Genomic DNA, 27,861 nt, shown 5'->3' with positions numbered 1-27,861 from the left:
CCAGAGGCACCAGCAGCTTCAAATATCTATTTGCTGCTATGTAATGGTGTTTTAGCAGCTGCTCACTTGATCTAATGCATGTATCTGGGAGAAATCTTCCTCAATGTGCCTTTATCTACACAAAACCCGTCTGTGCTCTGAATCAGCCACAAATCTCTTAATAGTGCGATGATCACACTTACGTTTTCGTGAAATATCTAATGTTTTCATACCTCGTCCAAGGCATTGAACTATTTCCTTTTTCTTCCCCATATTGCTTGAAAATGGTGCTCTGCTTAATAATGTGGAACACCCTCCTTTAGTAGTTTTTCCTTTAATTGGGCTCACCTGGCAATCTAATTATTACAGGTGTCCAAGATTGTTTTCAGTGATCAAAAGAGCCCTGAGACACAATGTCATCCATGAGTTAAACTGAAAAACAAAATATTTAATCTTTCTGACACTGAAATGGAATTTGCATAATAATTTGGAACAAGGTGTATAACTGGATACTAACATTTATAGGTAAAGTTGATCCAGGGAATATCCAATTGCCTCTAGGGGGATCAGGAAGGATCTTTTTCCCCTGCTGTAGCAAATTGGATCACGCTTTGCTAGGGTTTTTTTGCCTTCCCCTGGCTCAACTGTGGATATAGGATTTTATGTTTTTTTTTGTTGGTTGAACTAGTTGGACTTGTGTCTTTTTTCAACTTGACTAACTATGTAACTATGAAACTATGTAACTAGGACTTAAAACTAATGGGCATCTCTATGTTAGATTCCACTGGGGAAAGTGGCGAGGGACGCTTTAAACCACTGAAATCAGAAGAAGCAACCAGTTGCACAAACTATGTAATTAAAATCCTTGCATAAGAGCAAAAAAAACCTCTGCAGGGAAGCAGAAGGAGGAATGAGCACCAGAGGGAAAAAAAGGTAAGAAAATGTAATTATTGCAGCCAGTTTCAAAGTTTCAACCTTAAACTGTGCAAATAGGGTCCCTAGTTGGTGGGTCATCTGCAGTTGGGTCATTCCCCAGGAATAATGTACAAGTGAATGTGAGAGATAACATTACTAGGGGAGCAAGGGAGGAGGTGAAATCCTTATGGGTAGAGCTACAAAGGGAGGAAACTAAGGGCAAAGTAATACTGGGAGTATGCTATAGGTCCCCTAACCAGAGGGAGGCGGGCCTCCTATCACGCAACCAGCTGGGCATCCGGAGGCTGCCCTTGAGGAGGGGGCACTGTCAGAGAGCTCACTTCGGCAGGCAGGGTGCTCGCGGTGGTGGGTGACAGGGCGAGTCGGTGCGCGTGTTCCTGCGGGTCCTGTTGCGCGTGTTCCTTGCAGCTCCGGTATGCGTGTCCCGGTCAGATCTGTTGTGTATGCCGGTGTGTGGGTGTGCGCGCGGGCGTGTGCGGGGGCGCGTGCCTGTGCGTGCGCTCCGTTTATTTAAACCGGCCTGTCTCTTTGATCAGTGCTGCCTGATCAACAGCTCTGCCGTCCGTAGTACCTGTACCTATACTCTCCAGATCTCCTGACGACCCGGCTTGCTTCCTGAACCTCCCTCTGAACTCTGCCTGCACCCGACCTTTGGCCTGTCTGACTATTCCTTTGCCTGCTCCACTGTACCACGTTGCCTGCCTGTTGCCGAACCCAGCCTGTCTCCTGACCATCCTGCTCAGTCCTGTTGCCTGTGTTCCAGCCTGCACCTGCTGCTAAAGACTACTCCTCCATCTGCATCTGGACTCCAGTTAACAGGCTCTCATACCACTCCGTACTCCTGTGCTTCCTGTTTACCTTACCAGGGGCCGCGAGTCGGACGCGTAAGGGAGCCTACCCTCTGCCCAAGCGGACTCACCGGTCTGGTAAGTAGGAGTCTGATACCGGAGTACCCGGAGGAAACCCACGCAGGTACAGGGAGAACATGCAAACTCCAGGCAGATGGTGTCGTGGTTGGGATGTGAACCAGCGACCCTATTGCTGCTAGGTGAGAGTGCTAACCACTACACTACTGTGCTGCCCTAAGTCTAGAAATAGACTTGAAAAAAACTTAACATTAATAAGTTACCGGGACCAGATGGCTTGCACCCGAGGGTCCTTCAGGAACTCAGTCAAGTAATTGCCAGATCATTATTCCTAATTTTTACGAACAGTCTACTGACTGGAATGGTACCAGCTGATTGGAGAAAAGACAATGTAGCGCCAATATTTTAAAAAGGCCAGTTAGCCTTGTATGCAAGCTCTTGGAAGGGATGATAAGGGACTATATACAAGATTTTAGCAATGACAACGGTATCAATAGCAGTAATCAGCATGGATTCATGAAGGATCCATGGATTCATGGATTCATTCTTGCCAAACCAATCTATTAACCTTCTATGAGGAGGTAAGCTGCCATCTAGATAAAGGAAGGCCTGTACGTATGCAGATACGTGGTATATCTGCATTTGATAGTTCCCCATAAACATTTTCTGTACAAAGTAAGGTCCGTTGGCATGGACCATAGGGTGAGTACATGGATTGAAAACTAGCTACAGGGGAGAGTTCAGAGGATAGTGATAAATAGGGAGTACTCGGAATGATCTGGAGTGGAAAGGGTTCTGTCCTGGGACAAATCCTATTTAATTTATTCATAAACGACCTGGAGGATGGGAAAAACAGCCCAATCTCTGTATTTGCAGACGATACTAAGCTAAGCAGGGCAATAACCTCTACACAGGATGTGGAAACTTTGCAAGGAGATCTGAACAAATTAATGGGGTGGGCAACTACATGGCAAATGAGGTTTAATGTAGAAAAATGTAAAATAATGCATTTGGGTGGCAAAAATATGAATGCAATCTACTCACTAGGAGGAGAACCTCTGGGGGAATCTAGGATGGAAAAGGACCTGGGGGTCCTAGTAGATGACAGGCTCAGCAATGGCATGCAATGCCAAGCTGCTGCAAGCAAAGCAAACAGAATATTGGCATGCATTAAAAAGCGGATTAACTCCAGAGATAAAACGATAATTCTCCCACCCTACTCTGGTCTGGCCACACCTGGAGTATGCTGTCCAGTTCTGGGCACCAGTCCTCAGGAAGGATGTGGTGGAACTGGAGAGAGTCCAAAGAAGGGCAACAAAACTAATAAAGGGACTGGAGAACCCCTTGAGAGGGGATATGATTTCAATGTACAAATACCATACCGGTGACCCCACAATATGGATAAAGCTTTTCCGCGAAAGGGAATTTAATAAGACACACGGCCATTCACTAAAATGAGAAGAAAAGCAGTTTAATTAAACTGCATTGAGGGTTCTTTACTGTAAGAGCGGTTAGGATGTGGAATTCTCTTCCACAGACAGTGGTTTTAGCGGGGAGCATCAATAATTTCAAAAACTATTAGGCACCTGAACAACCACAACACACAATGATATACAATGTAAAGATAATAGTCAGTCAGATCTTGATAGAAGTATTAGTCAAAAGAGAGAAAAAATTATATTGAAAAAAAATTCCTCAGCAAGGGGAAAGGGTATCCATCACCTACGTCAGTGGTCATCAACCCTGTCCTCAGGGCCCACTAACAGGCCAGGTTTGCAAGATAACTGAAATACATCACATGTGATATAATTTGCTGCTCAGTGATTGCAGTGTTCTAGTCTGCATCTCCCCAAGTTAATACATAAAACCTGGCCTGTTAGTGGGCCCTGAGGACAGGGTTGATGACCACTGACCTACGTACTAGCAAAAAAACTGGAGCCTTGGAGTGGCAAGGGTTATATGAGCACACTAGGGGGCAGACCCAGCAAAGCTTTGGTCACTGTCCATCACCTGTAGATAGTGGCATATAACCCATGGCCCTGTAGTGCATGATGAAGCTAATTTGATTCTGAAAATGCAATAATGGTAAACAACTAATCCTTTATGACAACCATTATTCATCTCCCAGGAAGTATTAAAACTTTACCTAAACTTATCCTAAAATACATTTCTTTGTAAAATAGTAGGTTCATAATTACTTACGGTTTCATATTAAATAGGTCTCTGTAGCCTGCTGCATTAAGGTCTTTAATTTTATGTTTTTCAGCAATAAGTTTTTCTTTAGTCCATGTCATTTGAACTCTTTCTGGTGTAGCAGCACTTGATTTGTCCACCACTGCCGAATGGGATGCTGTATTTCTGTCATGGATAAGCTGAGCCTGAACAAAGGTATAAAGAGAATACATAAACACGTAGAAACAAATGAGCATTCGTCAAAGCTCCAAAAATTCTTCAACATAGCATATGGTTCGATAGCCCAACTACATGTGAAAAGATAAAAGCCTTATTCCCAAATAAGAAAAAAAAAAGTCTGTGTGCGTGGTAGCTTAATAACTAAACCTTATAAACAATATGTAGTTGTACTTGTTCCCGCAGTTATTGAAGTTGTATAACAATTCTCTGGACACTCTTTCTTGATCCATGGGAAATGTTATGATGCGATACACAAAACTGACTAGGATTCCTCTTAGGGCTTGTTCATACATGTGTTAGCTATGAAGAACAAAGCAGCGCTCATTAACGCGCCTATAGTGTTATGATCGTTTTTTCACACGCTTTTGTTGTATTTTTGAAGCGTTGAATGAGCATCAATAAAGCTTTTCAAACAGTCATGAAAGTGTTGTTTTTCTAGGGGGAAGTGTTTAAATAGTGATGTGAAGTAGAGGAAATGATCTGCTTTGAGTTGTGTTTAGGTTGTGGTGTGATAGCAGGCATTTTTGTGAATTCTCAGCAATGGATTTGTATACTTTGATCTCTTTGGTCCAGCTGAAAATGATCATGGCAAGAATAGGTACATCCCATAGTCTCGCACAGATTTACCAAGGGGTATTTCGATACTCTTTACCTCGAATAGCGGTTGTACCTACAAAAGTTCTTTGATTAACCACTTGTTGACTGCCTCACGTAGAAGTACGGCGGCAGAGCGGCTCTCCTGCTCTGTACGACATATCCAATACATGATCCAGCTCTTCCAGGCAATGGGCCCGCAGTGCTGACTGTGCTGTGATTAGTCAACACAAACCAATCAGAGGGTCCCGGGCAATGATTGCCAGCTGGGACTTACTGATCAGCGAATGGTATAGCAGGACAGAGCTCTGTGAATGTAAACAGAGCTCTGTCCTGTCAGCAGGGGTGTGCCAGTTTAATAAAAACCGGCACATCCCTTAGCAAAAATAGCGTGCAGTGAATGCACCAAGCACTGTTAGGCACACATTTAACCCCTTGATCACCCTAGATGTTAAAGTGTTACTAAACTTTAAATTTTTTTTTTTTTTTTTTTTTTTAAATTAAAGTGGTTGTAAATCCCTCTTCCGAAAGGCAAGTGGTTATACCTGCACAAAGGTGTCCACGTTTGATGCCCTTTTTGAGATTGTTAGACCCAGACTGATGCGAGCCACAATTGATGTAAGGCATCCTGTGTCACCAGAAGAACATCTCCTCTTAGACATGGCTTACCGCAAAGTTAAGTATTCTCTTTATTTCCATTTTTGAGGACAATTAACCCATCAAGTTCCCCGCACTATGATTGGCTGTGAGAGGATTCCATAGCTGATACTACTTTTTTCCATATCAGGTATTGAATTTGCCTACCTCTTCTATGGGTACTTACAGGGGGACGGAAAGTATTCAGACCCCCTTAAATTTTTCACTCTTTTTTATATTGCAGCCATTTGTTAAAATCATTTAAGTTCATTTTTTTTCCTCATTAATGTACACTCAGCACCCCATATTGACAGAAAAACAAACACAGACTTATTGACATTTTTGCAGATTTATTAAAAAAAAAAAAACTGAAATATCACATGGTCCTATGTATTCAGACCCTTTGCTGTGACACTCATATATTTAACTCAGGTGCTGTCCATTTCTTCTGATCATCCTTGAGCTGGTTCTACACCTTCATTTGAGTCCAGCTGTGTTTGACTATACTGATTGGACTTGATTAGAAAAGCCACACACCTGTCTATAAAAGACCTTACAGCTCACAGTGCATGTCAGAGTAAATGAGAATCATGAGGTCAAAGGAACTGTCTGAAGAGCTCAGAGACAGAATTGTGGCAAGGCACAGATCTGGCCAAGGTTACAAAAAAATTTATGCTGCACTTAAGGTTCCTAAGAGCACAGTGGCCTCCATAATCCTTAAATGGAAGACGCTTGGGACAACCAGAACCCTTTCTAGAGCTGGCCGTCTGGCAAAACTTGGGAGAAGAGCCTTGATGAGAGAGGTAAAGAAGAACCCAAAGATCCCTGTGGCTGAGCTCCAGAGATGCAGTCGGGAGATGGGAGAAAGTTGTAGGAAGTCAATCATCACTGCAGCCCTCCACCAGTTGGGGCTTTATGGCAGAGTGGCCCGACGGAAGCCTCTCCTCAGTGCAAGACACATGAAAGCCCGCATGGAGTTTGCTAAAAAAAAAAAAAAAAAAAAAAAAAAAACACCTGAAGGACTCCAAGATGGTGAGAAATAAGATTCTTTGGTATGATGAGACCAAAATAGAACTTTTTGGCCTTAATTCTAATGCCGCGTACACACGACCGGACTTTACGGCATACTTGATCCGGCGAACCAGAGTCCGTCGGACAATTCGATACTGTGTGGGCTCCAGCGGACTTTTTTTCCCCAAAAGTTTGACGGACCTAGAAATTAAACATGTTTCAAATCTTTTTGACGGACTCTAGTCCGGTCGAAAAGTCCGCTTGTCTGTATGCTAGTTCGACGAACAAAAACTGACGCTAGGGCAGCTACTGGCTACGAACTTCCTTGTTTTAGTCCGGTCGTACGTCATCACGTACGAATCCGTCAGAGTTGGGTTGATCATGTGTAGGCAAGTCCGTTCATTCGGAAAGTCCGTCCTAAAGTCCATCGAAAAGTCCGCAGGACAAAGTCTGCCGTAAAGTCCCCTCGTGTGTACGCGGCATAAGCGGTATGTGTGGAGAAAACCAGGCACTGCTTATCACCTGTCCAATACAGTCCCAACAGTGAAGCATGGTAGTGGCAGCATCATGCTGTGGGGGTGTTTTTCAGCTGCAGGGACAGGACGACTGCTTGCAATCGAGGGAAAGATGAATACGGCCAAGTACAGGGATATCCTGGACAAAAACCTTCTCCAGAGTGCTCAGGACCTCAGACTGGGCAGAAGGTTTACCTTCCAACAAGACAATGACCCTAAGCACACAGCTAAAATAACGAAGGAATGGCTTCACAAAAACTCCATGACTGTTCTTGCATGGCCCAACCAGAGCCCTGACTTGAACCCAATTGAGCATCTCTGGAGAGACCTAAAAATGGCTGTCCACCAACGTTTATCATCCAACCGGACAGAACTGGAGAGGATCTGCAAGGAGGAATGGCAGAGGATCCCCAAATCCAGGTGTGAAAAACTTGTTGCCTTTCCCAAAAAGACTCATGGCTGTATTAGATCAAAAGGGTGCTTCTACTAAATACTGAGCAAAGGGTCTAAATACTTAGGATCATGTGATACTTTAGTTTTTCTTTTTTAATAAATCTGCAAAAATGTCAACAATTCTGTGTTTTTCTGTCAATATGGGGTGCTGTGTGTACATTATTTTTTTTTTGTGAAAAATTATGTTTATTCAACATTTTGTTAAACATACATACAAAACAAACGTAACTTGTGTACCAACCCCCTCCCCCCCGCCAAAACCTCCCTCCACCCCCTCCCCATACCCTGTGCAACAATCCATTACAGTACATAAACATAATCAATTCCATGACTTTGGTGACAGTAACCATAGTTTCCTAGGAATAGTGCACTACACTATCCTTTCAGGGAAACAGTCCTCTACCTGGTCACACCTGGTAAATTAGTTTAATTGTGGTTTCAGACGGGTCCAAACCTCTACAGTACCTATGTTAAAGTTTCATTGACATCAATCCAGCGCTGCCACAGCTTCTCAATTTTTTGGGGGCAGCCCCTACTCAGGTATGTAGCTTTGTAAAAAGGTAGTGCCTTGTTTACCATGTTTTTCCAATGGGACACAGTTGTTGGCTCAGACCTCTTCCAATAACATAGAATGGCTTTACGTGCATAAAACAGTGAAATAAATATCATGGTCCTCTGGGCTCTACGCGGTGCTATCTCCTCCACCAAGCCCAGTAAACATACTGACATTGTGAGTGGAATGGGTATATTCAATAAGGCCTGAATGGTACGCGTAACCCCCATCCAAAACTCCCACATCGGCCAGCAATGCCAAAATAGATGGTCAAAGTCTGCAGAGCTGTTTGCGCATCGCCAGTACTCATCTGCATCGGTGCCATATATGCTGGCTAGCCTTGCTGGAGTATAATATATCCTATGTAACAGTTTAAATTGAATAAGCCTGTCCCTGGCCGACACAAGAGTCCTAAACGGGTGGTCCCACATATCATCCCAATCATCTCTCCCGAATTAGGGAATTAAAGCACTCCATGTGTTCTTACATTTACTAAGCATTTCTGGCATTTCAAACAATCCTTTATAGACTTCTGATAAAATTTTCTTAAATTCAATTTTCTTCACAGAGTAAAGACTCCAAAGGGTATGACCCTAGTTCTAGGGTATCTGTTCCAAACTGTGTCTTAAATACATGACTTAGTTGTAAGTAACGGAAGAAGTACCAGTTGGGCAGCCCATGTTTGTCCTTCAGTTGATTGAAAGTGAGTAATTTCTTAGCCCCCACTATATGTTTCAGTTGTTTTACACCCGCTTGAGCCCAAATGATGGGATCGGTATCGTACCCAGGTGCGGAAGTTTGGGGTTAAACCACAAGGGGGTGTCCGTGGACCATACACCTGTCTGAGATTTCATTAGCACCCGTGCTCTGTCCCATGCACGTACCGTAACGCGCATCGAGCCAGTCAGAGATGACAATACCGAGGTGCCTCTGCGTATCAGAAAAAAATAGGCTCTCATATGACCCCATGTAGGCTGCTTTCAACACGTTGGCTGCATCCCCATCATCACGTAACAGCCAACACCTAGCCACCACCATTTGCCCAGCTATGAAGTATTTAAAAAGGTCCGGAAGGGCAAGCCCTCCCTGTCCCAAAGGCTCCTGCAGTGTTCGAAGGCTGATCCTGGGATGTGTTGCGGACCAAAGGAAAGACCCAAACAGGCTGTTTACACGTTTGAAGAACGACGATGGGACCCAGATCGGGGAGTTCCTAAGAAGTATAAGAAGACCGGTAAAACCTTAAGAAGGTTATCCCTTCCAATAAGTGAAAGTCGTAAATGCTTCCAAGCATGCAGCTGTATTTTTGTCTTCAAAAGTACTGGAAGGAGATTCAGTGACATGTAATCACTTACTTTAGGTGTTACATGAATACTGAGATATTTAAACTGCGATACCCAGGCAATGGGGACCTGTTTTGTCGCCAGAGCCTGAGCACCCGAATCCATGGCCATTACACTAGACTAATCCCAGTTCACACATAACCACGAGAACCGGGAGTACTCTCCCAAGGTCTTAAATACCGCCTCTAAAGATGGCCCCGGGTCTTGTAAGAAGAGAAGCATGTCATCTGCGTACAAAGCAGTACACTCGCGAATGCCTCCCACCTCTAACGCCTTCACATCAGGTGATTTCCTGAGTGCTATGGCCAGGGGCTCTATCGCTAGAGCGAACAGTGAAGGTGAAAGGGGGCATCCCTGACGCGTTCCTCTGCCTACTGCAAACTGTTGTGAGACAGACATACCCAATTTGATGGCTGCCAATGGCTTACTATAAAGCAAAGATATCCATGTCCTGAATACGTCTCCAAACCCCATATGTCGCAGCACCGCTCACATGTAGTTCCAGTCTACAGAATCAAAAGCTTTAGCCATATCGAGGGACACCACCACCCTAGCCCCTTGATTAATATGGTCAATTTGGAGATGTGTGAACAGACTGCGCAGGTTTGTGTCTGTAGACTTCTGAGGGATAAAGCCTGTTAGATCTATGGTCAGTAGAGTAGTAATAACTTTTGACAGTCTTGTGTCCAATATCTAGATACATAGCCCGTCAGGACCTGGGGATTTGTGCGGAGGGAATGATCTGATGGCTGTTTCAATCTCCTTCTCTGTTATCTCAGCCTCCAAATCACTCCTATCAGCTTCCGACAGCATAGGGATATCTAAAGCAGAGAGTAGTGTCTCTAATTCTTGTACATTGTAAGCAGGTATAGGAGCATATAGTGTCCTGTAATATTCAATGAACGTATCTAAAACATGAGTTGGATCTGTAAGAAGAATACCTTGGTCGTTTCTAATACATGGTATGTTGGTCTGCATTCTCTGTTCTGCGACCGGAATGGCCAGTAACTTCCCATTTTTATCACCCTGTTCAAAGATGGACTCAGCCCTCCTTGTCCAGAAAGTGTGTGTTAACTCTGAAGTGCAAAGCCAAAAGACGACACGCTTCCAGAAGTTCTAGATAGGTGACATCTGAGTGGTCATTAGCATGAGCTAATTCGTGTGCCCTCTCTGCATCTAGTAGTTCTTGGGTTTTATTATTGAAAATTTTCCTGGCCTATTTAATGGCCGAAATGTACTGCCCCCGCATACATGCGTTGAAGGCATCCCATACAACAGGCAAGGCAGCCAAGTCGAGATTACCTTTCCAGTAACTAGAGACATGCGGTGACACCTGAGAGGACACCGACTCTACCTCCAACCAACCCGGATTTAACCTCCATGCTCCCCCCCTAAGCCGCGAGGGCAGACCTATATGCACAGACAAGGGTGTATGATCTGAGAGGCCACCAGCTAGATATTTTGCACCCCGTATCAGCTGTAGCATGGGGTCATTATCAAATGTCAAGTCTATCCTTGAAGATTTATGCATTTTTGATAAATAGGAGAAGCTCCTGGTAGTTGGATTTTTCCATCTCCACAGCTCTGTTAAGGAAGCCGTGTCCGCCCATGTAGCTAACTCCACTGAGGCCGCCCTGAACGCGTTAGATGAATCCAGGGTGACACACAAGATGGCATTAAAGTCGTCTGCTATCAATAGGGGTAGATGCATTAAAGGGGCTAATTTGCTCAGCAAATCATACAATAACTGAATCTGGAATGGGGGAGGAACATAGAGGTTCACTAGCACCATTTTATGCGTATATATATATCAGCAACAACAATTAAATACCGACCTCCAGGGTCAGATATGACTTTATGGATTGTACAAGGTACCGTCTTGCTAATTAAAATGGCAACCCCTCTGGCGTACATAGAGTATGTTGCATGCAGCGCACGCTGGATTCAGGATCTGCGTAAGGACAGTATCCTGTTCCCATCTAAATGTGTCTCCTGCAAGACCACCTGGGGTTTGATCAGTTTCAAGTATTGGAACATCAAGGCCCTGCAGAGCCTATCATTGAGGCCTCTGACATTCCAAGACACTACATTAACAATTGACCCCGCCATAATCATATATTAGCATACCACATAAAATACTATATACCGTGACCATTAGTAAGTGTAACCAAGAGATACCAAGATTTTATACATGTAGTAGAGTATGCCCATCACCAAAAACCCAACATGAATTATTGCACATTCGTTGAAGATAATACCCAAGTCCATTGTAACCCCTTGCTGTAGTGTCAAAATAACACAAAAACTATACACCCAGCTTGATCCCAGAACTTGACTCCAAACATTAAGAAAACATGACCAGAAAAAAAGGGTCAAAACAAAATAAAAAAAAAAAAGTGAAAAGAGAAGTTCCTGAGTCCGTCAGTCTTGAAGACATTATTGTCTCTGCCTGTATCGCTCTGTGTTTGCAGAATGGAAATTTTGCAGTCCCCCGGTTTGAGAGGGGTAGTGTCAATCTGACCAACAGGAAAACCTCCTAATTTAACAAAAGATACCCATGGGGACCGGTAATGTGCAGGGTACACTGGGAGCAAACAGACAGCTACGTGGTACCATGTGTAGGAGTATCAACTCCCAGTATCCCCCAGCCTGAGAAAGGGGGAAAAGAGATCCTTCTCCACGGATAGGCGAATAAGGAGGAAAAAAGAAACCCAGTCCCGCACTTGCAGATAGGGAGAAGAAAACGGTTGACTTAATAGCAGCTTGGCTCACAAATCATCAATCCAGTCGCTGGCCTCCATAGATGTGTCAAAGGATCGAACCGTGCCCTTGTGAGGAACTCGCAGCCTACTTGGGTATAACATGCTATACTTTATATCCTTTTCTCTCAGCCTGCATCTCACCTCATTGAAGGATTTGCGACGTTTCTGGACTTTGGCTGAAAAATCCGGGAAAAGCATCACTTTTGTATTCTCATATGGCAGTTCTGAGTGTTTCTGGGCCTCTGCCAATATCATATCTCTGTCCCGAAAGTTCAGGAACTGCACCAAAAACGGCCGCTGGGGAGAACCCTCCTGACGATGGCCCATAGGGACTCTGTGAGCCCTTTCATCCACATACGTGGGAGGCATGTCCGGTAAGCTCAGCAGGTTCTTAAATAATGATTCAGCAAAGGCAGCTGGCAGGGAACCCTCAGCACCCTCCGGTAGGCCCACCACTCGTACATTATTACGCCTCTGCCTATTTTCAGCATCGTCCACTTTATGGACTAGAGACCTCACCACTGAATGTAGATCTGCTATCTGTGCCACCTGGGAGTCTTGCTGACCTTCCACCTCTCCAATCCAGTCCTCTGCCTCCGTCAGCCACCCCCTGATTTTGTCCAAATCATGGCGAATCAGTGTACACTCAGATGCCATGTGTTCCACCCGCACCATCAGCATAGATTTAAAGCCTTCTATGGCCTCTAAGATAGGCCTTGTGACTGTGTCCGGTGCTGCTGCTAACAAAGTAGGGGACAAAGGCATGTCTTGTGCAATAACAGGAGACTCCATGGCTACAGGCAGTTTCACAGGGCTCGTCCGCAGCTCCCGCTCATGCTGTGCATCAGAAGTATTGGGCAAGATGGCGCCTGGGGAGTCCCCGGCCCGCCCCTTCCCCAAGCGCTGTGGTTTCGGGTCTTTTATGGACTTACCCCGGCTTTTTACAGACATTGCGCTGCCTTCGGGGGATCCAGAACACTTTAGGAGGCAGAGCGGTGTCCTTTCAGCTGTGACAGAGTGAGGATATTCTGTATATTACACGGATGTGCACAGAGCTCTGAAGGCACGTTTTCTCCGGCTCACATCCCAGCCACGCCCCCCCGTGTGTACATTAATGAGGAAAAAAAATGAGCTTAAATGATTTTAGCAAATGGCTGCAATATAACAAAGAGTGAAAAATTTAGGGGGATCTGAATACTTTCCGTCCCCACTGTATACATTAATATCAGCCTTCATGACTCTTGCTGGTACCCACACTTTGCTGACACAAAAAGCTTTGTCACTTGCAAAAATACTCAATGCCTCTGCTCCTGTCTAGCACTGTCAGTATTTCTGTCTGGCTTGAGGTTTTTGCCTGCACACAGAAGCAAAATGTTGTTACCACATGGCTGCTATGCACAAACAGGAAGTGGCTGTAGCTGCTTTGTCCTAATTCTATTTTTCCCAGTGCATTCTGTAATACAGGAACCTCTAACTGTCTCTCCCGCCACACCCAGCTAACACTTTATAAAATGTTTCACGAATGCGCTATAAATGCTATAGATGCAGTTAAAGCGGAGTTCTACCCAGAAATGGAACTTTCACTTATCCGGTTCCTCCCCCCCTCCGGTGTCACAGTTGGTACCTTTCAGGGGGGGGGGGGGGGGGGAGCAGATACCTGTCTAATACAGCTATCTCTTACTTCCGGCGAAAGATCGCCACAGATGCACATGTGAACAAGCCCCAAAGTCAAAAATGTCTTTAAAATTTACATAGCATAGTAATGAGATCACAGAGGAAAAGGGTGGGGGACCTGTGTCCTGTAATATACTCCAAGATATGAAAATTACAGGTAAGCCAAAAAATTCTTATGATATTATTCATGCAGCGCAGGTTACAGGGCTTGATTCTTAAACCATGGGACATCAGCAAGCAATAGTTTTAGGGGTCGGCAACAAAATGGCCCTAACAGCAGCAACAGGCCCACAGGAAAAAAAAACAAGAAGGGTAAACGAACCTGAACGGGCAGGCTGACCTTGCAGCTGAAGCACACATCAGTGGAGGCCCAAACAGCCACCTGGTGAAAATGTGAATGAAGGATCAGGTGGTGGCTACAGAACCTGTGAAAATATAGATGCTTAATGCTGAAAAGGCCCAAGAACCTCAACACCTTACAAAGAATGGGCTCAGGTAGGTAAGGAGGGACTCATTCCTCATTCTTTGAGGGCACAAGCCCCACAAAAAAGGCAAAATATCACCTAGCAAGGTGGCAGAGGAAGAAGGAATTCCCTAGAGAGACCATGTGAAAAAACAGAAAGAAGTGTCAGTACGCAAGGGAAGTCAAGGCAGGTAGCCATAGGCAGGAGGTTCCCTAAAAAAAGGTATGGCTGCCAGGGGCAACAAGGAGAGAAGAGGGGGCCCATTTTACAGGGACTCTTAAGAGAGTAGTAACATCCAAGACAACAAGGGGAAAGCTCTGCATGGGTAAGAGCACCTGAATAAAGCATCAGGGGGCACAGAAGGTCACAGCAGGTGATGAACAGCAACTTATTTCCAAAAGTGTACACAAGGAGTGCCAGAGCCAAGGTGTTAGGACGAAGACATACAAGGACAAAGGGCTAGGTGTTTGGCAAGTCCAAACAGAAGAAGTTGCAGAACTTAGAAATGGAAATATATTTTAAGATCGCATTCCCCATCATCATACTAGGTGGGAACTACCTCACATGATACATTTCAAAGCAAGGGAGAATCTGGGGAATCTGCCCCAAGGAAGGAGGAGCACCCAACCTAGTGGTTGGAATGTGCCTAACTAAAAGGATCAATGCTGGGCGACATGGGCATAGCAATTGCGACCCCGCCCATGTTCCAGGGGGCCCGTGTGGGCTCCCGGTCACATTAGTATACCCCAACTTCACAAAATCCCGGACTCAGGTTCCGATCCGGATTGTGTCCTGCAGCCTAGTGGTGGAATGGTTCCATCCCTAGTATTCCACTTTGCCTTCCAATCCACACTACTCCTCTCTGGGTGGCTGGGAGATGCTCTGAATTTCTAATGCCATTTGTGAGTCCTAAGTGGAAGAGGAGCTAGCGAGAGAGGATGGGAAATTTTGGTGCTGACAGATGGCGCGGATCAGACACCGAGCTGTGACAGCACTAAGTGAGGGAGGAGGAGGGAAGCGCCCCCCTGGCAGCCAGGACAGTGTCACCATTGAAGTAAGACACCGCCTCGGGTCCGTGTAGGGCTGCCAGGACTCTGTCCACCACCCTATGCCCAACCTCTGTTCTGTTGCTGCTAAAGCCTCCCAAAAACGGAGCTCAAGCAGCACCTGCAACCTGTCCATGGAGAGAAGAAACTATCTCTCCCAGTCTTGGGTAAGGGTTCCTGTCAGCCCCTCCTCCCCCTTGGGTCTAACACAGTGAGAGCAGCAGCATGAGGAGAGGGGAGGAGCAAGGAAGACAACACTGAACTGCAGTCCCAATCACAGCTCCTCATCCAGCAGTCACCAGAGCTCTCCCCTGGGCAGAAAGAAGAAATCAGAAGATGTCAGGGGCTGCATTCTTCACATGTGATTCCTGACTCCTCTGCCTTCTACTCTGTATCAAGCTGTGTTGTGTCCTGCCCTCACCTCAGCAGGACAGGTATAGAGGTAGCTATAATCAAATTCTTGAATATGTAAGACCCCTTTTCACTGGGTTTTCAGGCGCTTTATTGTTAGAAAAAGCCTCTGCAAAGAGCCTGAAAACTGCCTCCCATTCATTCCAGTGTGTCATTGGACACTGGGGCGGTGTGCTTGCGAGACGTTCCGGAAAGCACCGCAAGCAGCATCTTTTGGGCTGTTTGGGAGCGCTCCATTTAGCTCCTCAAAAGCGTTTTGAAAGTGCTGCAAAACTGGACTTTTTACACCTTTTTTTGAAGGTAAAAGGGAAAAGCAGCAAAAAAGTGCTGCCAAAACAGTGCTGAAGCGCCACAAAAGCGAGCAGCGCTTTAGCATTGAATGCTGGGCGTCCCAGTGTGAAAGCAGCCTTAGGTTTTACATAGGCACTTCCCAGTTCTGCTGCTCCATGACATGATTGCCGGGAGACCGGCGGACATAGAGTCCGCCAGTCCCGCGAGCATGGTCACGCTGTACGTGGCAGGCGGGCGCACGCACTAGCCCCGCCAATTAAAAGGGGACATACAGGTACGCCCATTTGCCCACCGCTGCCATTGTGCCGATGTATATATCGGTGTGCATCGGTTGGCAAGTGGTTATTGACCAGGCCATTTTTTGCGATACGGCGATGCATTGCTTTAACTGACAATTGCGCGGTCGAGCAATGTTGTACCCAAACAAAATTGATGTCCTTTTTTTCCCCACAAATAGAGCTTTCTTTTGGTGGTATTTGATCACCTCTGCAGTTATTTTTTTCACTATAAAAGAAAAGAGCGACAATTTTGAAAAAAAAAATACAGTGGGGCAAAAAAGTATTTAGTCAGCCACCAATTGTGCAAATTCTCCCACTTAAAAAGATGAGAGAGGCCTGTAATTGTCATCATAGGTATACCTCAACTAAGAGAAACAAAATGTGGAAACAAATCCAGACAATCACATTGTCTGATTTTTGAAAGAATTTATTTGCAAATTATGGTGGAAAAAAGGTATTTGGTCACCTACAAACAAGCCAGATTTCTGGCTCTCACAGACCTGTATCTTCTTCTTTAAGAGGCTCCACTCATTACCTGTATTAATGGCACCTGTTTGAACTTGTTATCAGTATAAAAGACACCTGTCCACAACCTCAAACAGTCACACTCCAAACTCCACTATGGTGAAGACCAAAGAGCTGTCGAAGGACACCAGAAACAAAACTGTAGACCTGCACCAGGCTGGGAAGACTGAATCTGCAATAGACAAGCAGCTTGGTGTGAAAAATTCAACTGTGGGAGCAATAATTAGAAAATGGAAGACATACAAGACCACTGATAATCTCCCTCGATCTGAGGCTCCACACAAGATCTCACCCCGTGCGGTCAAAATGATCACAAGAACGGTGAGCAAAAATCCCAGAACCACACGGGGGGACCTAGTGAATGACCTGCAGAGAGCTGGGACCAACGTAACAAAGGCTACACACTACGCCGCCAGGGACTCAGATGAATACATGTCCGGGCCCATCTGAAGTTTGCTAGAGAGCATTTGGATGATCCAGAAGAGGATTGGGAGAATGTCATATGGTCAGATGAAACCAAAGTAGAACTGTTTGGTAGAAACACAACTCGTCGTGTTTGGAGGAGAGAGAATGCTGAGTTGCATCCAAAGAACACCATACCTACTGTGAAGCATGGGGGTGGCAACATCATGCTTTGGGGCTGTTTCTCTGCAAAGGGAACAGGACAACTGATCCGTGTACATGAAAGGATGAATAGGGCCATGTATCGTGAGATTTTGAGTGCAAACCTCCTCCCATTAGCAACGGCATTGAAGATGAAACATGGCTGGGTCTTTCAGCATGACAATGATCCCAAACACACCGCTCGGGCAATGAAGGAGTGGCTTCGTAAGAAGCCTTTCAAGGTCCTGGAGTGGCCTAGCCAGTCTCCAGATCTCAACCCCATAGAAAACCTTTGGAGGGAGTTGAAAGTCTGTGTTGCCCAGCGACAGCTCCAAAACATCACTGCTCTAGAGGAGATCTGCATGGGGGAATGGGCCAACATACCAGCAACAGTGTAGGAGGCGAGCCCACAGCCCCTTCCAAAAACACACAGTGACAGTGGGTTTCGTCGCACCCTCCAAGCAAAAATTGTAAAAAATAATAAAAAAATAAAATGAAATAGAAAAAAAAAATAAATTAGAAACGACTGACCCCATCCTCTGTCCTAGTGACAAAGTCCACTGCCCCTATGACTAAGCCCCGGTCGGAGGGGTGAAATGCCTCAGGGTTTGGTGGAGACATGTAGGCTGAGGCCACTCTTTGTTTTTTCACCTGGGCTGCTCAGAAGTAGCAGTAATCCTTTCCTCTTTACATTTACTAGCCTTCTGGATTGATATCCAAGCCTGGCACCCCATGCTCTGAGACACAGGGATATATTTTCACCTCTACTTTGAGCGGCACCAAAAGCAATATAACAAGTCAAAGTCCACTGCTCTACTGACACTGTTCACATGCTCTGCACTGCTTCACTTACACTGTCCACTTTTAACCACTTAAGGACCAGCCGCCACAGCTGTACTGCGGCCGGTTGGCTCTCCTAGGCGAATCACCGTCATTGTACGTCGGCCGCTTAGACCTCTAGGGGGCACGCGTGCCCGCAACGCCGGAGTTGATTCGTGTGGCCGGCGGCCTGTGATGTCCGCCGGCTACCCGCGATCGCTCCTGAGAGAGCCAGAACTGGGATCTGTCAATGTAAACAGACAGATCCCCATTCTAACAGGGGATGAGAGACAGATCATCCGTTCCTACTGATTAGGAACAATGATCTGTCTCCTCCAATTACTACACCCCCCCACAGTTAGAAACACCTCCCTAGGGAACACTTAATCCCTTGATCGCCCCCTAGTGTTAACCCCTTCCCTGCCAGTGACATTTATACGGTAATCAGTGGCTATTTTTAGCTCTGATCGCTGGTCACTGGTCCCAAAAAAGTGTCAAAAGGTGTCCCATCTGTCCGCCAAAATAAAAATAAAAAAAATAAATAAAAAAATCGCAGATCACCACCATGATTAGTAAAAAAAAAAAAAAATAATAAAAATGCCATAAATCAATCCCCTATTTTGTAGATGCTATAACTTTTGCACAAACCAATCAATATACGCTTATTGTGATATTTTTTAAACTAAAAATATGTAGAAGAATACATATCGGCTTACACTGATGAAGAAATTTGTTTTTTTACATTTTTTTTGGATATTTTTTATAGCAAAAAATAAAAGATATTCAATTTTTTGTGGGGAAAAAAAGGACATACATTTTGCTTGTGTACAACATCGCACGACCGCGCACTTGTCAGTTAAAGCGACGCAGTGCCGTATCGCAAAATATGGCATGGTCATTATGGGGCAAGAAGGGAACCCCAGTGATCTTGGAGCTTTCATGTTGTTTGAGTAGATCTCCACCTCTTAAAGGTTGCACACCCCTGCTCTTTAGCCACTTGGCGTGCAATGACAGTATCTTGGCATGCGGCTGAAGAGACAGGTTTTAGTGGGGGGCCCCAGGTCAACTTCTGCACTGGGGCCCACAAGCTTAAAGTTACGCCTCTGCTGGGTGACGTACTCTGTTTAACCACTTCAATACTGGGCACTTACACACCTTCCTGCCCAGACCAATTTTCAGCTCTGTCGCACTTTGAATGACAATTGCACGGTCATGCTACACTGTACCCAAACTAAATTTTTATCATTTTGTTCCCACAAATAGAGCTTTCTTTTGGTGGTATTTGATCACCTCTGGGATTTTTATTTTCTGCTAAACAAATAACAAAAATACCAAAAATTTTGAAAAGAAAAACATTTTTGTTGTTGTTTCTGTTACAAAACTTTGTATATAAGTTTATAAGTAAGTTTTCTCCTTCACTGATAGACACTGATGGGGCTGTACTGACGGGCACTGATAAGGACCAATGAGGTGGCACTGATGATGGGCACTAATATGCGGCACTCATAGGTGGCATTGAAAGGCGGCACGGATAGGCACTGATAGGCGGCACGGATGGGCACTAATAAATGGTACTGATGAATGCCAATCAGTGCCAAACAATAATGCATGCCAATCAGTGATGCCCATGTGGGCATTGATTGGCATTCATTGAGGGCACTGATTGGCATCCCTGGTGGTCTAGGGTGGCATACCTGGTGGTGACTAGTGGTGGCATCCCTGGTGGTCCAGTGTGGGCATCCTCGGGGGGGCTGCGCTCATAATCGATCAGCACAGACCCCCCTGTCAGAGGAGCAGCCGATCGGCTCTCCTCTACTCGCACCTGACAGACACGAGTGAGGAAAAGCTGATCACCGGCTCTTCCTGTTTACACTGTGATCACTCGTGATTGGACACGGCTGATCACATGGTAAAGAGTCTCCATCAGGGACTCTCTACCTAGATCGGAGTTGCGGTGTGTCAGACTGACATACTGCAACAATGATTGCCGCGATGCGAGCCCCCGGGGAGCACAGTGGCTTGGTATCCTGCTGGATGTCACATGACATCTGGTCAGGATATTGAAACCACTTGGCCGCCGTCATTTTGCTATATGGCGGGCGGCAAGTGGTTAACATATCAATCAAATCTATAGTACGCCTAGTATTGTCCCCTGCATGTCTAGCTGGGACAAATCCCACCTGATCCTTATTAATGAGCTTGAAAAGCAATTGGGTTAGGTGGTTAGCCAAGATTTTTGTAAAGACCTTGTAGTCCTGATTAAGGCGTGCAATCGATCTTTAATTGTCAGGGATGGATGGGTCCTTACCTGGTTTTGGCATAACCGTAATATAAGAATGTATAAAGGACGATTGGGGGGACCTTTCCTCAAAGAAGGGAATTATAGAGGGCTAGCAGATAAGGGACAATATTTAGATAAGCTTTATAATACGAGTAGGGGAGCCCATCTGAACAAGGAGATTTATGCGTAGGTAGGTCTTTGACAATAGCAGTGAGTTCTTCCATAGTAATGAAAGCATTTAATTTCTGGAGATCAGTAGTAGATAATTTGGGTAAACATATGTCTGCTAGGAATGTGTCAAGAGCCTCTCGTTTAAAGGGGGGGATGATGGGCTGGTGTTAGGCAATTATAAAGTTTGCTATAGAACCCACCAAAGTCATAGACTGGGGACAATGTGTAGGCGTACCATCTGGTAACAGTAGGAAGTCAGGAAAGGAATGAAAGGGCGTGGATCAAGTCTTGAAACTAGCATTCTATGGGACTTGTTAGAATATTCGTAGAATATTTGTTTTGCCCATAGTAAGGATTTGGCTAAACCAGTTAAAGCAGTAGATTTAAGTTGGTTACGCAAGGAGGTCACATTACGAAGATGAGCCACTGTGGGGGAGAGCACAAGGAGACATTCCGCATATCTCAGCTTAGCCATCAAGGATCTTTTTTAAACAGCTATATTTCTTTATAGGCAAGATCCCTCAGAGATGCACTGCTCCCAGAAGTAGGCCTTGTGTGCCTCCCACAGAGTGGATGCGTTCGATACAGACCCCTTGTTAAGCTGAAAAAACTTGGTCAGGGCTCTGGAGAATTTCTCCTTAGTGTCTGTCTGACTGATCAGCGATTAAGTCACCAATGGCATTTTTTGGGGAAAAGCTGTTGCCAGAATAAGGTCTAAAAAAAAACTGGGGCGTGGTAAGACCAAGTTATCTGAAGAAAGCGCCGATGCTACTACATTAGCTAAAAGGGGGGCAGAAACAAAAAAGTAGTCTAACCTGAATAAAAGGAAAACTGCCTAATGGTAGGGTGTTAGATTCTCCAAGCGTCAAAAAGGTGGTGGGTCTGGATCAGTGTACGAAAAGAGGTGGCCAGAGATTTAGTAGAAGAGGGTATGTAAGGTTGGAATAAGGACCTTCTTTCACGTGTGGGAGAAAAAAAAACAACATTTAAATCTCCTACGACAATTGTAAAGGGTTAGGTAAAATGCTGTAACACTTCAAAAGCCTCATTGAGGAACTTTATCGGACCAGTGTTGGGTGCATATATATTCATCAGCATAAAAGTAGTGAACAGGTAGTCACATGTCACTTTTTACAAACCGACCATGGAGGTTTAAGTAGGATGACTGGATACGGAGAGGACGGGAGCGTGTGATCAGTATCAGTGTTGTGTGTCCTTCGCGCTATCAATGGTGTATTTTGTAAACATAAGATAAAATCAGTGCAACAAAATCTATAAATAGATATAAGACTAAAATCAGTGCTGCAAAATCTATGATGTATACCATGACACAAATAAATAAAAACAAATTAAAAAATGTGATTTCGCGCAGTGATCTAGTAACCTGGGAATGACTTTTCTCTAGGTAGATTGCTATGGTCCAAGTAATAACACAAATTTACATAAAAGTGCCTGAGTGCATAAATATTGCAAATGTGACCAAATAATATGTTCATAAAAAAACTATAAATATAGCATTCATCAATATCTATTACCGTTAGATGTTATCAAAATTACTAATAAAATAATAATAAATATGTGCAATAAACGGTGAATAGTCCAAAACAGTGATATATAAGCAAATAAAGTCCTCATAAATAGTGGAGCTATAATGGGGAATCCTGGATGGGGATTAATAGGTTTTCAAAAAATAATTCCTTAAACATGGGTGATAGTGGTGTTGCCCTTTAAGATTCCATATAAATCTGGTCTCCCAGAACTCTCACCTCCAGGCTGGTAGTTTAAAGCATCTCAGTTTTGGGTCTGTAAACGCAGCTGTTGTAATATGTCAGCGCGGTGGACTGCAAATCTCCGCTCCGGGATCTCCTGCTGAGGTTCCTCGGCTCTCTCACCATCTCCTTCCTCCAGATAATGTCACAAATCCCATCCAACTACCAGCAGCCGGTAGTTGGATGGGATTTGTGACATTATCTGGAGCCATAACCAATATCTAGTAATAAGCACACATAAGCAAAACAGCATGGGGTTTACCATCCTTCATAACACTAAGGCGAAATTGGAAACCCCAGTAGTAAGGGATCTTGTGAGATTGGAGGTGGATGGTGACAGGTTGTAGAGAGCATCTTTTAGCCAAAGTAATGAGAAAGGTCACTGAAGATCTGTATCCTGTCACCTTTATATTCAATATGTGAGCGATTGCGGGCTTCTTTGCGAGTGAGGGCTTCTTTGCGGTCGTAGTAGTGGAAACGTACCACAATGTTCCTTGGTCTAGCTTCAACAGGGGGTTTAGGAGTAAGGGACCCTTTGAGCCCTATCTAGGTGCCAATCTATGTTGGCTATATCAGGTGCAAGAGTACTAAATAGGCCCAGAAGGTACGGTTGAATGTTATTGTCATTCACACTTCCCGAGACACCTCGTATGTGTAGGTATTGACACCTTTCCCTGTTTTCAAGATCTTGGTGTAAATGAAGTTGGGACATAGTGTGTTTAACCCCTTCAGCCCCGGAAGGATTTGCCCCCTTAATGACCAGGCCATTTTTTGCTTTAACTGACAATTGCGCAGTCGTGCGACGCTGCACCCAAACACAAATAGAGCTTTCTTTTGGTGGCATTTGATCGCCTCTGCGGTTTTTATCCTTCTACATATTTTTGGTAAGAAAAAATAAAACGCAATAGGCGTATATTGATTGGTTTGTGCAAAAGTTATTGCATCTACAGAACTATGGGATAGATTTAGGGACTTTTTTTTTTTTTATTGTTTTTCCTAGTAATGGCGGCGATCTGCGATTTTTAGCGGGACTGCGACATTGTGGCGGACAAATCTGACCCCAAATTACACTTTTTGATGACATTATTACATTGATCAGTGCTATAGAAATGCAGTGGTCGGCAGTCCCGCTCCAGAGACACCAGCTCCTCTGGGAGAGCCGCAGTCCCCGCTCCCACCTATGCCCAGGCTATCAGCTCCCCAGCTCTATTTCACACAGAGGCCCCAGCAGCACAGGGCCTTCCCAGGCCCTGGCGTTCTGTGAAACATGGGACACCCCAATGGGCCCTAACATACAGGCTCAATATACCACCATGCAGCCTCTGCTCTCACCTCCCCCCTCTCACCTGCAAATACAAGAGGCAGTGGGCCAACACCATCAGGTCCAACCCTTATGGCAAGCCTATCTTCAGACTATACCGACCAAAGAGGACTTTAAACAACTTATAGAAGATGTTAAATCCACATGCCGTGCGGAGATTCAAACATTACACGCAAACTTTAAACACCTAGCAGATAAGGTGGAGATGGCTCAGGAAGAGTTCCAAGAGACCAAACTAGCAGTTCACCGCACTCAACTACAGGGTGCAGACCATCGGTTACTATTAAGAGATATGCAGCGCAACACTGAAGACTTGGACAACAGGGGGCGCAGGAACAACAATTGTGTCAGGGGCCTCCCAGAGTCAGAGGGCCCTGAAGATTTTCAAACCACCCTGCAGGCCCTATTCAACAACCTTCTGGGTGAGCCACCTACCAAACATATTGAGATGGATAGGGCCCACTGAGCTCTATGCCCCAAAGGGCTTGCTTCCAAACCATGCAATGTCATTTGTAGAGTTAACTCCTACCCCTTGAAGGATGACAGCATGCACAAAGCTCGCTCAGTCCGCAAAGTCGTCTTTGACAATACGCCTGTACAGCTATACCCGGACCTCTCCTGGATCACCGTACAAAAACGCAGGCTCCTCCAACCCCTTATCCACATACTTCAGGATAAAGACATCATCTACCGTTGGGGATTCCCTTTCAGTCTCACAGCAAGACTTCAGGGACAATCTGCACTGCTGCGCTACCCGCAAGATCTGGATGCCTTTTGTGATACTCTGGGGATGCCTGTCTCCCAGCTTCAGGACTAAGACTTGTGCAGCATGGCAGAAAGTCCCCTCTTCCAAACGCACCCGGGGACTGGATACCCCCCGCAAAGCTACCAAACTGAAAAAAAGCTGACTACCACGGGACTTTACCCATAGACCGGGTCCCCAAATGGATGACATCAATGGCTGGACCAGAACCTTGGGTCCGGTCCTCCCAGACCGACCATTGTTTATTTACAAAAGAGCTCCTTCTCTTAGAGATAGATTTGCGCCAGGGGTGATAGATCCCCCGGTTTACCCGGTGAATAGAATGCTTGACTTCCTTAATGGCTTTTATGCCTGTGGACACTGTCCGGCGTGTAAACAGGCTAGAAACAATGTAAAGAAGAGGAAGGAATTTGTGGCTTTTGCCATGGGTAAAAACTACAAAATCAAGGATTTGATTACGTGCAACACTGCCGGGGTGGTGTATATGTTGCAATGTGAGTGTGGCTACCAATATATGGGGAGGACTTCTAGGCCCTTCCATGTAAGAGTCAGAGAACATGTTAACAACATTAAACGAGGACTCCGCACACACAATGTCTCCAAGCACTTCCGACTTTTCCATAACCGCAGCCCAGCCCTGCGGGGCTGAAGTTCTGGGGAATAGAGAAGGTAACGAAGCATTGGAGGGGTGGGAATTTCATACGGCAGCTCAGTCGACGAGAATCTTTTTGGGTATTTGAGACAAAGGTTGGGGTCCCTTTAGTGTTGAACGTTGAGTTTGACCCTAATTGTTTTATTTCAGACCGTTAGTTTATGTTGGTTTCTAGCCCCTTACCATTTAGAATATTGGTCCATAATGTATATTTTTTTGTGGTATATGTATACATTCTAATTGTATTTGTGTACAGATGAGGTGGTAGTACTGATGTCTTTTTATTATAATTTTTCTATCAAATATATATTCATATTTTTAACCCCTGTAAGTCCTACACGATATTACATGAGGTGGCGATATATGTATTTTGTTTGACTTTTTCCATTTCACTTTTCGTATATCCCTCTGGTGACAACTGGGAGGGAATAGCATTTGTTTTTGGTACACATTCTCCATCTGGAAGAGTGTGTAGGACACCTTAGGATGGATTCTGCCATAAGGGAGGGGGGTGACTTTATGAACTTCCCCCATATGCTTCAATTATAGCCTCTTTGGGGTATCCCCATAGGTACTTTTGGAATAGCCTCCCTCCTCTTAGCTTTATAACTATATTACATTATTTTTATAATAATTTTTACTTTATTATAATTATTTTTTTATTAACGTTAGCCTTGTTTCTGCTCCCTATGTCTCTGATTAGTTGCTAATTTTATGTTAGCCTGCTTGCCATTGTGGGTGAATGCTGTTATTACCCACGCTGACAGGCCAGAGGAATGAAGGAGGCGCTCTTGGGAGCGATTTCATGTCGTTGCCAAGGAGACTGGAGTTTGCATCTCGATCTGTCCAGGGGGTGACGTGGAAGGGAGGGGCGGAGCGCGCATTGCGTCTGCGCTCCCTGTTGCCGTTCGCTTAGTCTGTGAGCGACGTGTATGAAAGGGGTGGTTTGTTTTTTGTGCTCCCGCCCCCCATCCCCGTCTCCATACGAACGCCCCTTTAGAGGGTGGGCTTCTTCCCAGGACGCAGCAGCGTCAGCTACCATTGAACGAGATGGATTTGCCTACAGCCACATCACCCTGAAAGCGCCCGATCTTGTCTGATCTCGGAAGCTAAGCAGGGTGGGGCCTGGTTAGTACCTGGATGGGAGACCGCCTGGGAATACCAAGTGCCGTAGGCTAAAAAAAAAAAATAAAAAATTTTTTTTCTTTTTTTTGACCCGGAAATGGGGGCGGGCTGTCTTTCAGGTCACAGCAGTGTTCACTGCTATTGGAAGATAAGAATTTGACCTGGAAATGCTTTAGCTCATAACATGGGAGGAATGGCGGCTGCCTATCAGTAAGTTATCAGTGTATTCAGCTTGCCTGTGCCCTATTAGATTTGTAGCCACTCTTGATTCTCTACTACTTAGTAGTTAAGTCCATTCACCTGTGTATTATTGGAGAGTGGGCGGGGTTTCCAGTATCATCATGAATTGTATGTGGAACCAGGATTAGATATAAGAGCTGACACATGGGCCCCCAATCAGATTCGCTGAGGAGGTCCACACGGACGATACGCGTGCGAGGGGCTCTGTGATGTCAGTACAGCCACCCATCTGGTTCATTTTATAGTGTATACTCCTGCACTGGGAAACAGTATGGAGAGCGCTATGTCCTGTTATTTTTGTTGTTAACATGATATATATCAACCGATGAGACTGAATTTGGGATACGGCCTGTGGACCCCTATCTCCATAATCTACCCTGTGGAAGGGAATGCATGAGTGACCTTGCTGTTAACGCAGAAGGTCCACTCAATAAGGTGAGCAGCCTAGACCCTTGGTGGAGGTTCACATTGGTGGTGATACAACGAATACAATCTTATCCTATCACTGCACCCTTTCCTTGCCAACTGAGGGATCCCCCTTCTGCAAGTGGGCAGCTTTTGATCTCCTAGGACTAAGATATACTTTTTGGGACTTTGTCTCATGCATTTTATTTATGTACGTTTAATGTACATTTTATGTGTATACATCTGACCTGTATTGAGCGCTGCACTGCTATATTTTGTGTATGTCTTTTTAGGTTTTGTATATTGACCTACAGTGTCCAGCTGCTGAGTTTTAGTAATTAGGTTTTGCGCTGTCTGTTTCTTCTGTTTAAGACATCCATGGCTCACCTTACTAACCTTGCTACTAACCCCTTTAGACCCCTGCCTCCCCTTAGTTAGGAATCTTGGGTGTATCTCGAATGAGATGTGGGAGCGGTCTCACTTCTGACCCCCCTGATTTACCCCCTAGCGTTCCTTTAAACAGCTTACTGTTTATTTTTGAATCTGTTATTGTGGTTCTCTGTGTCCCCCCGGCCTGTTTTTTAATACTTTTGGTCAGGAGGATATATAGGAACTTAGATGGGCCTGTGCCTCACAGGTTTCATAAAATCTGGTAACAATGTATACTGCACTTAATGTATCAAGTATTGAACTAATTGTTTCTTTTTTTCTCTCACCTTCCTTCTTTCTGTCCCCCATCCACCGGCTCACCTTCTGATCCCCTGCAACCACCTGGTCTTCCTCCTGGAGATGGCACTCTTCCGGCTCTGGTACCACATCTACTCTCCAGATGGCTCAGATAAGTGCTTTAATGTTTGCGTTTATCCAACACCATGGCTAAGGTAATGTCACTGAATGTTCATGGCCTAAACTCTAATGCCCCGTACACACGATTGGAAATTCCCCCAGCAAAATTCCGAGCTTTTG

The 27,861-nt window shown here is 45.1% G+C and overlaps 1 protein-coding gene and 1 non-coding gene across 4 annotated transcripts in view; one reads left to right on the top strand and one right to left on the bottom strand.

Moving 5' to 3' along the window:
- Window positions 1–27,861, bottom strand: part of SLC12A7 (solute carrier family 12 member 7) — a 919,795-nt gene that overhangs the window by 68,722 nt on the left and 823,212 nt on the right. For all 3 annotated transcript variants that reach the window (XM_073630658.1, XM_073630657.1, XM_073630659.1), the window contains exon 22: window positions 3,984–4,159. In XM_073630658.1, coding sequence (XP_073486759.1) covers window positions 3,984–4,159 — 176 coding nt within the window. The remainder of the gene's footprint in view (window positions 1–3,983; window positions 4,160–27,861) is intronic.
- Window positions 26,184–26,302, top strand: LOC141146314 (5S ribosomal RNA). The gene has a single exon (XR_012244866.1). It is a non-coding gene; the product is annotated as a 5S ribosomal RNA (ribosomal RNA).

The sequence above is a fragment of the Aquarana catesbeiana genome, linkage group LG05, assembly GCF_042186555.1.
Source record: "Aquarana catesbeiana isolate 2022-GZ linkage group LG05, ASM4218655v1, whole genome shotgun sequence".
Lineage (NCBI taxonomy): Eukaryota > Metazoa > Chordata > Amphibia > Anura > Ranidae > Aquarana > Aquarana catesbeiana.
Note: the sequence above shows the minus strand (reverse complement) of the source record. Positions and strands in the feature narration are given on the sequence as shown.